Source organism: Corylus avellana, chromosome 5 (assembly GCF_965113065.1).
Source record: "Corylus avellana chromosome 5, dhCorAvel1.hap1.2, whole genome shotgun sequence".
NCBI classification, from domain to species: Eukaryota; Viridiplantae; Streptophyta; class Magnoliopsida; order Fagales; family Betulaceae; genus Corylus; species Corylus avellana.
This window is the reverse complement of record NC_142494.1, coordinates 7,323,822-7,338,156: the sequence shown is the minus strand read 5'-3', so window position 1 is coordinate 7,338,156 and position 14,335 is coordinate 7,323,822. Positions and strand designations below refer to the sequence as shown.

The 14,335-nt window shown below is 34.4% G+C and overlaps 1 protein-coding gene across 1 annotated transcript; it reads right to left on the bottom strand.

Annotated features, from left to right (window-relative positions):
• Nucleotides 1-3,787: 3,787 nt before the first annotated feature.
• Nucleotides 3,788-5,095, bottom strand: LOC132182336 (uncharacterized). The gene is made up of 3 exons (XM_059595553.2): nt 4,808-5,095; nt 4,450-4,678; nt 3,788-4,335 (listed from the first exon to the last, which is right to left on the bottom strand). The coding sequence occupies exons 1-3, from the start codon at nt 5,054-5,056 to the stop codon at nt 3,911-3,913; spliced, it is 903 nt and encodes a 300-aa protein (XP_059451536.1). The 5' UTR covers nt 5,057-5,095; the 3' UTR covers nt 3,788-3,910.
• Between the last annotated feature and the right edge of the window lie 9,240 nt (nt 5,096-14,335).

Sequence of the window (14,335 nt, the reverse complement as noted above, 5' to 3'; positions counted from 1 at the left end):
CAGGAAATGAGAGAGAGATACGATGGCTTGCTGTATCAAATATATGCGCGTGTTAAACAAGCTTGTAACTTTGTAACTTCGTTTTTCAGTTTAGTCGGTTTGAACTTCTTGTTCATTTTGTATATTGATTAGTTAAGTTAGTTTGTTTGTTAAGTTCTGTTATAAAGTGTATGCGAGTATATAAGCTGAATTTCTTCATTGTATTTGATTAAGATTTAATATACAGAGAATACAATCCTCAGATTCTCTCTCATCTTGTTTAATCTTCTTCTTCTCTGCTCTGTTCTTTCTGTTATGTTCTGCAACTTCTTCAATACACAACAATCTATATTTTGACATGGCATCAAAGCCCGTCACGATTTTGTGAAGCTTGTCTCTTCAATGGCACCAGAACTGGTTATCCCTTCTTCTTCTTCCGCTTTTGTAAACACCATTTCAAACATTCAATCTCTCGATCCTTTTGATACTTTGTTCCCCAGTAATGGAGAGAATCCAGCTCTCAATCTTGTTGGTAGTCCACTGTTAGAGGAAAACTACAACACATGGAGTCGTTTTATGCTTGTTTCTCTAAGTGCTATCGATCGATTGATCTTATCATGATCGACCAGACTAATACACTAAGAGTAATCAGATGTTCGATGGAACATTCAATTGTGTCAAATTGGATCAATCATTTGATTATATCACAATCGATGAAACTAATGCACTTGGATCAATCGATTGAGATTATCACGATCAATCGGACTAATGATCGATCGATGGGTCTTATCATGATCGATCAGACTAATACGCTAAGAGTAATCGGATGTTTGATCGAACATTCAATTGTGTCAAATTGGATCGATCATTTGATTATATCACGATCGATCACACTTATGCACTTGGATCGATCTATTGAGATTATCACGATCAATCGGACTAATGATCGATCGATTGATCTTAGCATGATCGATTAGTATAATACACTAAGAGTAATCGGATGTTCGATCAAACATTCAATTGTGTTAAATTGGATCGATCATTTGATTGTATCACGATCGATCAAACTAATGTACTTTGATCGATCGATTGATCTTATCATGATCGATCAAAATAATACACTAAGAGTATTCGGATGTTCGATCAAACATTCAATTGTGTTAAATTGGATTGATCATTTGATTGTATCACAATCGATCAAACTAATGCACTTTGATCGATCGATTGAGATTATCACAATCAATCGGACTAATGATCGATCGAGTGATCTTATCATGATTGATCAGACTAATACACTAAGAGTAATCGGATGTTCGATCAAACATTCAATTGTGTCAAATTGGATCGATCATTTGATTATATCACGATTGATCAAAGTAATGCACTTGGATCGATCGATTGAGATTATCACGATCAATCGGACTAATGATCAATCGATTGATCTTATCATAATCAATCAAACTAATACACTAAGAGTAATCGGATGTTCGATCGAACATTCAATTGTGTCAAATTGGATCAATCATTTGATTGTATCACGATCGATTAAACTAATGCACTTAGATCGATCGATTGAGATTATCATGATCAATCGAACTAATGCAATCAGAGCAATCGGATGTTCGATTGAACATTCAATTGTGTTAAATTGGATCAATCATTTCATTGTCTTACGATCAATCACAAACTAATTCACTTGGACAACATGGACATCATTTCTAAAGGGGTTTTTTATGATCGATCGGACTAATGGACATTGTGAGAAATGTTTGGATCAAAATCATATATTGAGGTCTCCGGACATTGTGAAAAAGAAATAAAGAAATAAATAAGAATAGAAAATAGAAAAATAAAAAATTGACCAATAATTAATATAAAATAACTAATGACATATTATTTCTATTATATATGTAGGATCAATAGCATCGCCCCAAAAAGTCACCTCCGATAATGTCATTAGAATGTCTTTTTTAATTTTAATTTTTTTACTATGCAGTGTCGCACTGCATAGTAAAAATACTTGTATGATGTAAGAGTTTAATGGTAAGTTTGGCCTATAATTATATATAATAAAACCTAAAATTTATTTATTTATTATTTATTTTTATTTTTCTCATGTCATTAGCGGTGACCTTCAGAGTCGCCGCTATTGACCCTTTATCAACGGCGACTATGAAGGTCGCTGCTTTTGACCCCTCATTATCGGCGTCCGGCGAGTCACCACTAACGATCTTTTTAATTCCTGTTTCAAAAATAGATAATTTTGTATCTAACTGTATAAAGGCAGGCCTGTTTATTTAATTTTTAAAAATTTTCTCATGTCATTAGCGGCACTGAAGGTTGCCGCTATTTACCCCTCAACTGCGACGATTGTGAAGGTCGTCGCTGTTGACCGCATGTCGCCGCTAATGGTCTTTATAATTTTTCTCATGTCAGTAGCGGCGACCTTATGAGTCGCTGCTATTGACCCCTCATCAGCGGCAACTCTGAGGAGTCGCCGCTCTTGACCCCTCATTCGCAGGTCACCGCTAATGGCCTTTTTATTTTTATTATTTAATTTTTCTCATGTCAATAGCGGCAACCTTGAGAGTCGCCGCTATTGACCCCTCATCAGCGGCTACTCTGAGGAGTTTCGGCCACCCCTAATCTTTTTTTTTTTTTTTTAATTTATTTTTTTATTTTAGAAAATACATTTTTTTAATTAAAAAAAAAATTAAGTAGGTGCCACATGTCAACATTTGATTGGTCCACGTGGAATTCCGTTAAATCAACTAACGGTCAACTGACGGAGGACTAACTTGGTCTATTATTAAAACTATAGGGACCTCCTGTGATAAAAATGAAATCACAAGGGAGAAAAAATAAAGTTATAAAACTCCGGGGGGACTGAAGTATTTAACCCTTATAATTATTAGTCTAATCCCCATACTATGATTACCTATATATATATATATTAGCTTAAATTGTCTTCGTTTTTATTATTACATTTTTCTTTTAATTATGAGGTTTGCTATGTATTTGGGCAGGGTATTAGAGTAACCCCCCACTAAAATAATGACGAAATGGAAGAACTAAGGATAACTACTCCATGATTTCAGATCGAATTTACACCGTGATTTTAGGTGTAGAATCTAACTAAGGCCAATAACTCATTAGTGAACAGTGTACATAGGGGAAAGTCATATAACCATTTCAAGTACAATCACACTCATATGCTAAAATTCAGAAAACCCTCGCTCTCTTTTTATGCAGTATACAATTTGCTTCGATAATTTAGGTGTGGGCGAGTTCTCTCGCCAGCAATGCATTGCCAGTCTCCGATTATCTCTAACCATTTTACAAGTATCCATTGACTGAATTTGACTGTGAAATCAACTGCAACATCAAGTTTGTTGAGATATATCTTAACAATTTTGGACCCTTCGTGGAAAATCCTCACTCCCTTTTGAGCAATATACAATTCCCTTAAGAAAAAAATTCTCCTACCCGCAACCCAAAACAAAAGTTGCACCTTTACTACCCAACTAACATAAAATATACCAATCTCTTTATAGACTTTATTACTTACTAGACAAGTTTGGACCCATTGTAGTCAAAATGCAAAGCATCATTGTTGATTGTATTCTTTTTTATTAATTACTTAATTAACTTGCCAAAAAGATAATCACTGTACTTTTTATGTGGCCAGTGGGGTAGGGGCAAGTTAGTGGTAACTTTGGAAAATTAAAAAAAAAAAAATCCTCAAAACTTTATTTATTTTTAAGTCAATAATAATACTGAAAAAACTCATTGCTACATTTTTAGCATCATCCCATAATACAAGCGCTTCAATTATTATTTTCTCCGAAACTAACAAAAACCACCCTATTTTACAAATCCAAGGAGCAAAAAAAACCAAAACCGAGGGGCAAAATTATATGTTTCTCACAAATCACACAACTTCAACGGCAGTACCAAAACGCAATCCGGCCAAATTCTCAAGCAAATCAAAGGTTAACATGGAGGCCTTAGGCTTCTGTAGCCGGTCGGAGAAACCCACCGGCAATATTTCCGGTGTCATTCTCTCGCATGTGCTGAGCCACTTAGCCTGCATGTATTTGTGCTTCCTCCATGGCCCCAAGTGCATTTTCTTTTCCTTCATGCATTTTTTGGCCGCCCAGCACAAAATCTTGATCAGGCTTCGTAATCTCTCCGATTTGCCCACAAACATTTCCGGCAACCGGCTAATCAATCGGTTGTATTCGTTGCTGGCTCTCGCCATCTCGAACTCTGCTCGAAAATTTAACTCGATCACAACCCTCACATCTCCTTTCTTTGGGTTTGATTTGTCCAAAACTTCCAAGAAAGTGTGCTCCCCTGAAAAATTGTAATTTTTCAACTTTAGTACTCTTTAATTTAATTTAATTTTTTATTTTCATTTTCCATTATATATAATCATTGGGATAGAGATCGGAATATTGTGTTAATTACCTGATGGGAAATCAGGTGTGTTCCTCCACTTGGATTTGCAAATGAGACAATTGTAGCCGACATTTATAAGGCGGTTGCATATTTCCCGTTGCAAGCAATTCCGGCAACTTCCGGCGACCGGTCTTGGACACACACATTGATTATCCACCCTGCTGCTAAATTCTCTTAATGCGTCCTTTGTGGCTTGCCGGATTTTCGTCTCAATTGAACTTGTTCTGTATAATGTTCCCTGTAAAAATACAAAAACATTAATCAATCACAAATTAAATTACACATAATGGATTCATATCTTATCAATATAATAATATTAAAAAAAAAAAAAAAAAAAAAAAAAAAACTGTCATATGTGAAAATTTACCTGGAGATGTCTGTCTTGTTCTTCCCAAAAGGCCTTGTTTTCTTCAACATTGAAGGGATTCTCATGATCTTCATCTTCGTCTTCGTCGGCATCGTTGTAGCCATTGGAGCTGAACGAATTTTCTGAAGAAGTTTGAACAGTTTGATCTTCCTCCAGAAACCCAAAAACCAAGTCGGAAAAACTCGTCCCCTCTTCAGAAAATTCGGAAATCTCATCGGAGCTCCGGCGAGTGAGCGGAAATCCAGCCATCGCTAAGGCCTTGGGAATGTGAGGCTGCGTAAATCTCAGAGCCACGTGGTTTGAATGGTTTTCCCCTAACACCGATGCCCGAATTTATAGTGGAATTTTCGAGTTTCCTTACGTGGGACCACAAGGCTGAGGTGGACGTACGAGACGCGGCGCGACACAGGAGAGAAGAGAATGTCTGGCTTCCTGATCACGTGGCGATGAGTGAGACTGAGCAGGATTGGACAGCTGGATGCCATGTCAGCTTGACGAATGCTATTAGCGTACTATTTCGGATAATCTTGGAATATTCTAATTGTTTTTAAAATATTTTATTCGTAGATCGTAATGATTAAAAAAAAAAAAAAGGTCATGAGGTTTATCCTAATCTTTTTGATGTGGTGGGGACCACTAAACAAATCGAGAGATTGATTTGGCAGCTGGCAATGCGATGATTGGCAAATGAAGGAGACACGTGGCATTGTCTGGGGATTTTGATGGTTGGGCTTATCCGATCCAAGTGGAAGATAGTGTCCGTCCAAAGCCATATGAGTTGGTAGCATATTAGTGAGCATGAGCATATGGATAATGAGCATAGTATATTCCAATTTATGGTTTTGCCTCATTTCAATGGACCAAAATGCCCATTGATTATTGCTTTATTTCACGTGGAATTTTTTATCAAATCAAGGTTTTGCAAGCAAATTGTCAAATGATTACATGTCAAAAAAAAAAAAAAAAATTGTCAATGATTACAGGGACGAAATTATATTTTTGTTTTATGATTATTCTATGATATTGGGTGACAGTTTCAATCAATTTTTGAATAATAAAAAAATAGGAACAAGCTTCATTTTATTTCGACGTAAAATGTTTTTTTAAAAAAATATTTTGGGTTGAAAAAATTTATGACGTTTGGCATGCATTAAAAAGCATATATATATATATATATATATATATATATATTACTTAATCATATTAATCTATAAAAATCAATTTTTATTGGCAATATAAAAAGAATAAATCATATAAAAAAATAAAATAAAATTAACCTTAAAAAATTGAGTTCTAATAGTGATCTGACGGTGGCTCGGTAGAGGTTTGACAGTGATGTGGTGGAGGCGGTTCGGCAGTGACGTGGCTGGTTTAGATGTTTGAGAAGTAGAAACTCAAACTTAAAAAATTGTTTACGAAATCTAAAAATGAAACCCATTTTTCGAAACTAATAAAATGCTTTTTTTTTTGTCAAAATGAAAATATTTTCAATTCAGTTTGATTATTATTTTTTTTTTGGCACTAAATATCAAAATATACGGATTATTATTATTATTATTTTTTATTTATTTTTTTTACACCGAAACAAACTGAGAATATTTAGAACTGCCACTAATACTGTAAAATAATTATTAAAGAAAAAGTGATTTTTGGAAATATTCTACGGGTTACAATACATTACAAATTAATTATGTTTTGTCTTATTTATGAGACCAAAATACCCTGTCATTTAGAGCTTTTTCTCACGTGGGCTTGACCGAATGATGGCTCAGTCTGCAATTGTAGAGTGCATGGCTTTAGCACTTAGTGCGTTAGCGGCCACCGCTCTCCGAGTCGCAACAAAGGACCTACCACGAAGCTTCTTTGTTTGCTTCTTTGCCTTTTGTGAGCCATCTTCAACAAAATGGTTGTCATTTTTCTTTGGAAGTCTTTCACATATGGGAAAATTCTCTTGAGAGCAAAAGGATGGTGAAAGTTTGGAGAGTGAAATGTTGTGCTTATTTATCACATGGGCAACCATGAAAGTCTTGACCATACATCTTAAAGAGATGGAATCATGGAACCTCCAAAAGAATATGATCATCTCTCTACCATTTCACTTTTTTTTTTTTTTTTTTTTTTTGGCGCCTAACAGGCTTCTCTTCATTTCAAATTATATTTCTCCTAAATATATGGCTGGCAAAACGGGTTGACGTATCAAGTTCGTGTCAATCCGATTAACCTGGCAACCCATTTCTCCCAATTCGAACAGGACACGTTTATTAAACGAATCATAAATGGGTGACCCGTTTATGACATGAACCCATTAAACTTAAACCCTAACTCTAAAATTACATGTCATGTTCGCGAGTCGCGGATTAAATTGTCAACCTTAAATTAAGTTAAACTAAAATTTACTTAAAAAATAAATAAATTTTTTTTAAACTAAAATTTACTTAAAAAATAAATAAATTGTATAAACGTGTTAACCTGCCAACCCGTTTATGTTAAACCCAAACACGACACGTTTATTAAACCAATCACCCATTTATGACTTAAACCCGTTTAACCTAAACTCTAACCCTAAATTACGTGTCGTGTTCATTTTGAATTCATGGGTTGCGGGTTAAATTGCTTGCCCTATCTAGATACTATTCATGGAAATCTATCACCCATGAGAAATTATGGTGTAAGGGTGCATAATGTTAAGTATAATGTTATCTACTATACATTCATTCTATTGGGTTGATGTGGTCGTGTTCATTAACCCTTAGATCAATTATAATTTTAAAAAAATAATAATAAAAAGTTAATAGGCATTATCACATCGGTCTAAGAAAATGAAAATGTAGTATATAACGTTTTTTTATCGCTAGAGTGTGATTACCCTACACAAACCTTATTTTTCTAGTTTTTCAAGCCAACCCATGAGAGATTGTGCCTATTCACATATGTAGGTCGACAAATTGTATTGCCATTGCCTACCTTCTGACTTAAATGTAAAATCTCATGTTCGGTATCCTAACTAAAACCTTCCATAGAGAAGAAAATCGAAAAAATAAAAGAAAAAGTATACATACCGTACTATATTATCATATAATTTACAATGTTTTTCAAACTATCAATTGAGATAATGTTATCTTTAAACTATCAAAATATTGTAATGTACAATCATTTTATTTGAAATGACAAAAATACCTTTAATAACGAATTTAGAAAATTCAAAAACCAATAATTAAAAGCTGCTTACTCACAACTGCTAAAGATCGACCCACGGTGGCTTTGGGTCTTCACACAAGGCTCACGTTGTAGAGTCTGTTTGAAATTGCGTTTGAGAGATAGAACTTTTAAGTCAAAAAGAGCTTTTGGGCAAAAGTTTTATTTTTAAGCTTTTGCTAAAAGTGTTTTTTTAACTATTTTTAGGCTTTTTAGATTCTTAAAAGCGTTTTTAATTAATTTTACCAAATGAATACTTAGTCATTGTGGATTTTTTTTTTTTTTCAAAAAAAAAAAAATATTATTATTTTTTTAAAATAATTTTAGAAATATATTTTTCTTTTTAATGACATAAATGATACATTAATTTTTTTTTAATAATCTAAAAGGAAATTACTTTACCTAAAAATTTTAAAGATATTAAAAATTGCATTATTGTTCTAACGAGAAATGATAATTCCGTTTCAAAGAACCAAATGATTCCGTTTCAAAGAACCAATTTCATTTGGTTATGTAATTTTGGATTTGAAAGTGATTGGCATGATATAAAATAAGTAGAAAAAAATTTATTTATTTATTTATTTGAAAAATAATAAAAAATAATAAAAAATAAAGCGCTTCTATGGTGGTGAGTCTGGTGACGGTATACAGTAAAAAGCGCTTGTGTGGTTGTGACGGTACACTGTATATTCCTAGATATTTGCTGGGAGCTATGATCATGATTCTGATTGATGTTAGCATTCTGTGCCTGTATAAGGTATATTCGCATATACACCGAATTATTCTTTTTATTTATGGTAAAAGTAATGTTGAGTATTATACATTTTATATTGTTTGTAGATATTTTATGTTTTAAATGATTTGTATAAAAAGTCCAACAAAGATATTTTGAGAGTAAATGGCATATATAGCATCTCTGTTTTTGTCTTATGGGTATCTTTCTCAAGGTTGATTTTGATCCAGGAGAGACAATGAGATGAACTAGGAATACTTCTAAAATTCTATTGGAGGTACTTTGCAACCTGATGGGGCTGTTTGCCATTGGCTTGAATTGTAGCAAAATTTGATTGATGTGCGAGAAAAATAAGAATGTTTGATATGAAAATTTTTTTAAAAAAATTTAAGGGTAAATGCGGGCTGATGCAGTTAGCAAAAATTACTATTTGTATATTCTTTATAGAAATTATATATTTAGTAAATTCAAGAAAACAACGTCATTTTGAATTAGGTATATGTTATGTTTACATTTTTTTTTTTTTTTAAAATTCAAAATCGTTTCAAATAGGAGGTAATAGAGACCCAAAAAAGACCCAATAGACTAGAATAAGTCTATTTCCTAAAATGCGAATAACGAATAATAATCATAATAACCGCATAAATACGGATAGTAAAAATATTATGTGATTGCGAATATTTAAAAGCAATATATATATATATATTTTGTATATACGATAAAATATATATGATTGCGGATATTGCAAATAATCTCTTCATTACCCTTTGAAGTCATCCATGATAAGAGTAAAAAGACCACCAAAAGATATTTTCAAAGTAAATGGCATGTACTTTCTTTTTTTTTTTTTTTTTTTTTTTTTCACGGGGTATCTTTCTCACCGTTGATTCTGATTGAAGTGAGAAAAGAGGAGGAATTAGGAATGCTTCTAAAAATTCTATCGGAGGCACTTTACAACTCGATGATTAGTATTTTAAAATTTTTTACTGACGGTCCAATTTAGAGAAGATAGAACTGGTGGGGGATGTCTTCCATGATAAGAGCAAACGACCAATAAGAAAAGTCCAGCTTTGTCGATGGCATGCAACATCTTTGAGACTACTCCAAAGATGACCAGATTCATTGATTGGAACTACTATGATGTTGTCAATTGTATAACATCTTCTAGCTGTACAAACAGGTTTGTGAAGTTGGTATTCTTCTTCAAATTAACAAGACAAATCTCTCTGAATCAAAACTTGGTTGTAGTTATGGTTATTCTGGGTGCTCTTCTGATCTTACGTGAATATTATTTTTTAAAAACGCAAAAAAAACTTATCCCGTCAGTAAAATAATATCCCATGTAGAATAAAAAAACACCTAAAAAAATCCTGACATTTTTTATTTTAGAAAAAGGAGCTTTCCCTTTCTTTGTGGAGAAAGTGGGGTGTAAACAACTTCCACCAGGCCAGCTTGTGGAAAAAGAAATCTGATCTAGATTAACACAAACTTGACAATTGACATAACCATTTTTTAACTTCTAGATTGACATGAAAGATACTTTATTTGAAAATACTTCTAGAAATGCTCTATTATTGATTAATTTAATAAGCTTTTGTTAATTAATTAAGTTCTAAAACAACAGTGGGAGCATAAATAACAGTTTTGAGATTAATAAAAAATTTTCCTGGGCTGATGAGCCTTCCCAAAGGACACAATCCCAACTTGCAGTTCAAAAAGATGAATATAAAGGTGAAAAGAAATATATCCTAACACAATCACACCCCAAAGTTGGCTGATGAATATGATAATTAATTATAAAATTTGGATGACAGGGAATCCCATGAGAAGAAATCTTTGATTTGATATTTTACAAAATTGCTTTCATCATATCTTCACCTGATACACATGGATGATTACCAATTTACCCACTCACTTTTCTTTTCCCTTTATGCTATCTTTATGCCCATTTCTACTCTTCTTCCTAAATTGCATTTGAAAGATCTCATGATTTTCTGGCATTGAATAAGCAAACAAGGTGGTGGATTGCGTTGATAAGTATTGAAATTTTTTTATGGTAATGATGATTTAATTATCTTTAATTGAGGAATTTAGTGATCTTAATTTAATAAATTTATTAGTATTTGAAATTATAGAGCGCTATACATAAGGGTGGGCAGATTAACCGATAAGAAACCCTCCTATGTGGTCATGTTGCAAAAGGAGGGTTTTGCATCCCCCAATAAAAGAAGGACACCTCACTAAAGGGAAAAAAATGCAACAAAAAAAAAAAGAAAAAACCTACACCCTAATGCACCCAATTTTCAACTAAAGAAGAAAGAAAAGACAAAGAAGAGAGAAAGAAGAGAAAGAAGAAGACCGTGGGTCTGCAGACCCATGGCCGGCCTGGATCTGGCTAGCCACTGAGACCCACGGCTATGTCTCGCTGGCTGTGGATCTGCTGAAATGTTAGCCACATGGGTCTTGCTTCAGTGGGTCTGATTTTTTGGTTTGGTTTTTCACATGGCTCTAGCGCCGTGAATGATAGCATGGCTCCGGTTTTAGGGTGATAAAATCCCAAAAAGGATTAACCTTCCCCTCTAGGTTTTAGTTTTGAATCTAAAATTGAATTTTGAGGCATTTGAAACGAGTTTTATGACATTATAATCAATTTTGGAGACATTAGAATCGATTTTTGAGGCATTATAATCGATTTTTGAGCCTGAATTTGGCAAAAAAGTCGCCAGAGAGGGTGACCCAAAGTCACCGGAGAGGTGACCCAGGGCTGGGTCACGGCAGACCCAACTGCTGGGTCACGCCTGACCCAACGGCAGGGTTTGCCGTTGCCCGTGGGTTCGCTGTCATCAGTGGTTTTGCTGTCGCCAGAGCAGGTGGTTTGGTTCTTTGCTTCTGGTGTTTTGATTTCATTTTGTCAAAATAAGCTTGGTGATATGTCACCTTGTGGTTGGATGCTACAAAAGACCCCTTTTGCAACATGACCGCATAGTAGGGGCTCCCTTAATCGATTATCAACTGTCTATCGACTGCGATCGAACTGACATTAACCATCAACCGCCAGAAGTAGGTCGGTAATCGGTTAAGATTTTTATACCGATTTTCGATTCAGTAGTAGGTAAAAAAAAAATTCTTCTAGGTTTCCGAACCAAACAGATAAGGAACCGATAGTGGGGGTATAAAATGAGGTAGTTTCATTTTTAATATTTTTTTATTCCTAATATACGATTTATTGAAATCAAAACTATATATACATCTTTTTCTTTCTTTCCCCTAACCTTAAATCAAATCCTTTGCCCCCCCTCTGACTCTCTCGCAGTTGTCCACTCGCCCCTCTCACTCACAGCTCTCTTGTTAGTGTCATCACAATTGCCCAACCGTCTCTCTTTGGCTTTCTCAGTCTCTTGTTGTTGTGTTCCTCTTCTCTTGAGTCCGTGATTGCATGGTTTGACTTCAGTTGTTGTTGGTGCGACATCGGAGCCTCGTGGTCGTGGGTTGCGCAGTGTTGGTCTGATGGCGTTTTCTCTGGAAGCGGTTATGTGCCGGTGGTGGGAGACAGCTGTGCGTTTTTCGTCAACTAGGTTTGGTTCGTCATCAACCCGGTTTGGTCAGGTTTGGATCATCAATTACGGTAACCGATTATCCGAACCATTATTAACTGATTAAATGTTTTAACCGAAATTTTCGGAATAATTTTGTATCGAAATGTTTACGGTTACTTAGCCGAATTAACCGACAATTTCGGTTAATTATCAAAAGCAGGATTTCCTATATCGTTATAACTGATACCCACCCCTAACTGTACATAATCAAATTAATCAATAAAAGATGAAGCGTATAAGGCTTTGTGCTTTCATATCTTTAGTTTATTATGAAATTTTATATGGTATGAGGGCCTAAAAACTCAACCACGGTCAAATTCAAATCCTTTTATTCCAGTCTCAACAATTCATTTTTTTCCCCTTTATTTCTTTCTCACTAGATCACTCTTCCTTAAAGAATGACTAAAGTTTGAGACATTGTCCAATCGAACACACGCTTTACTGTTGGAGCATCCTCAAGTTTTGGCCATAGTAGTTGATGCTAGCTAGAGTTGCCGTTGTTCCACATCAAGCTATAGTAAACGTCATTCTTCAATTATTTGGTGTTCAAGATCAACACTCACTAACCGACCATTAATCTTGTGAAATATAATAAGGGATATAAATCAGTTATGAAAAATGGTGATTTAATTATACCATAACCTAAGAAATTTCTTTACCTTAATTTAAGGAATTTGTTTGTATTTAAAGCTGTGTGCCGTTCTCTATGTCGTTCATCTCTTTAGTAAAATTCCACAAAATAGAGAACAAAAAGTACATGGTATTATCAAATCTGGGACAGAAGTGAATCCATAATGCCGAGTTTGAGTCTTCAAGAGGTAGCTTAATCGGCTGGGATTACGTCTAATGAAGCAAATGTCACTAGTTTGAATTCCCCTCCCTCTCTTGTAAGGACATGTCAAAAATAAAAAAATAATGCTGAGTTTAAAATCACGATGAGATTCATGCTGGATGAAAGGCTGTTGATAAAGATAAGAACAGGTTTATATTAACAATTGATAGATAGTGAAAGTGCAACTATTGTAGTAGTTTCAAGAACGTGCTATATATATTTCAACTCGAAGTTGCCTACGAAAAGATAGCCACAAATTTGAAGGCTAGCTCCACCATGAAACTTCGCAATAAAACACCCAACTTGATGGGTCTTAATTAGTAAATTGAATATATGTAGAGAGCAGACAAGGAAGGGACAGCTATATCTTAAACATTTTGCACCTGATGTTGATAGAGCATTTTCAATCTTTATGCCACGTTTTTTATGTGCCAAACATTGAAATTCATGGATCACTGTCTAGGGGTTTTGCTTTCAACACACACACACACACACACACATATATATATATATATATATATATATATATATATATATAACTACTCTTTCAATGGCATATTCCATTGTCCTTAAGAAAATGAACATATTCTTATGTAAAACCAGCATGACAACAAGAACATTTTTCCGAGCTTTTAGTACAAGTTTCTTATAAAATAATGTAATAATTCACGTGTTATTTACTATATCTATCACTAAAAATATGTTGCATTTGTTTTTAGGAGAAATGAAAAAAGTGAGAGGAGTATGTTGCCAAATACACAGATAATAACCACAAGGGTGGTAGTTGAGTTGGTAGAAGAATTCCTTTCATCCTAGTGGTCGCGTGTTCGAATCCGCTTGCGGTAGTAGATGCGTGAACCAGATGCTACTTTGAAGAGGCTCTACTGGCTCACACCTTTGTGGGGTTGTGGTGATGGGCTCGCATTCCCAGGCAGTAGCTATGGCTCAAACCGGACATTCCACAGCGGGTGGGAACCCTGATGGTAACGCCCAAGGGGGGAAATTACACTGGTCGCCCCTTCCCACCTTTTTAATTAGAAAAAAAAAAAAAAAAACACACACAGATAATAAAAGAAACATGGGAAAAAAGGTCGGGTATTACATGTGGTAGTCAAAGCTGTAACACTCATTTTCATAAATTAAGTATGAATTTTCATGTGAATTTGTAAGGA

What these genes read in the sequence shown, in the direction of transcription:
- LOC132182336 (XM_059595553.2), bottom strand. Translation starts at nt 5,056, where the DNA reads ATGGCTGGATTTCCGCTCACTCGCCGGAGCTCCGATGAGATTTCCGAA. An exon ending in AACAAGACAGACATCTCCAG is followed by an intron (nt 4,679 to 4,807) that starts GTAAATTTTCAC and finishes GTATTTTTACAG; the next exon opens with GGAACATTATACAGAACAAG. An exon ending in CACACCTGATTTCCCATCAG is followed by an intron (nt 4,336 to 4,449) that starts GTAATTAACACA and finishes ACAATTTTTCAG; the next exon opens with GGGAGCACACTTTCTTGGAA.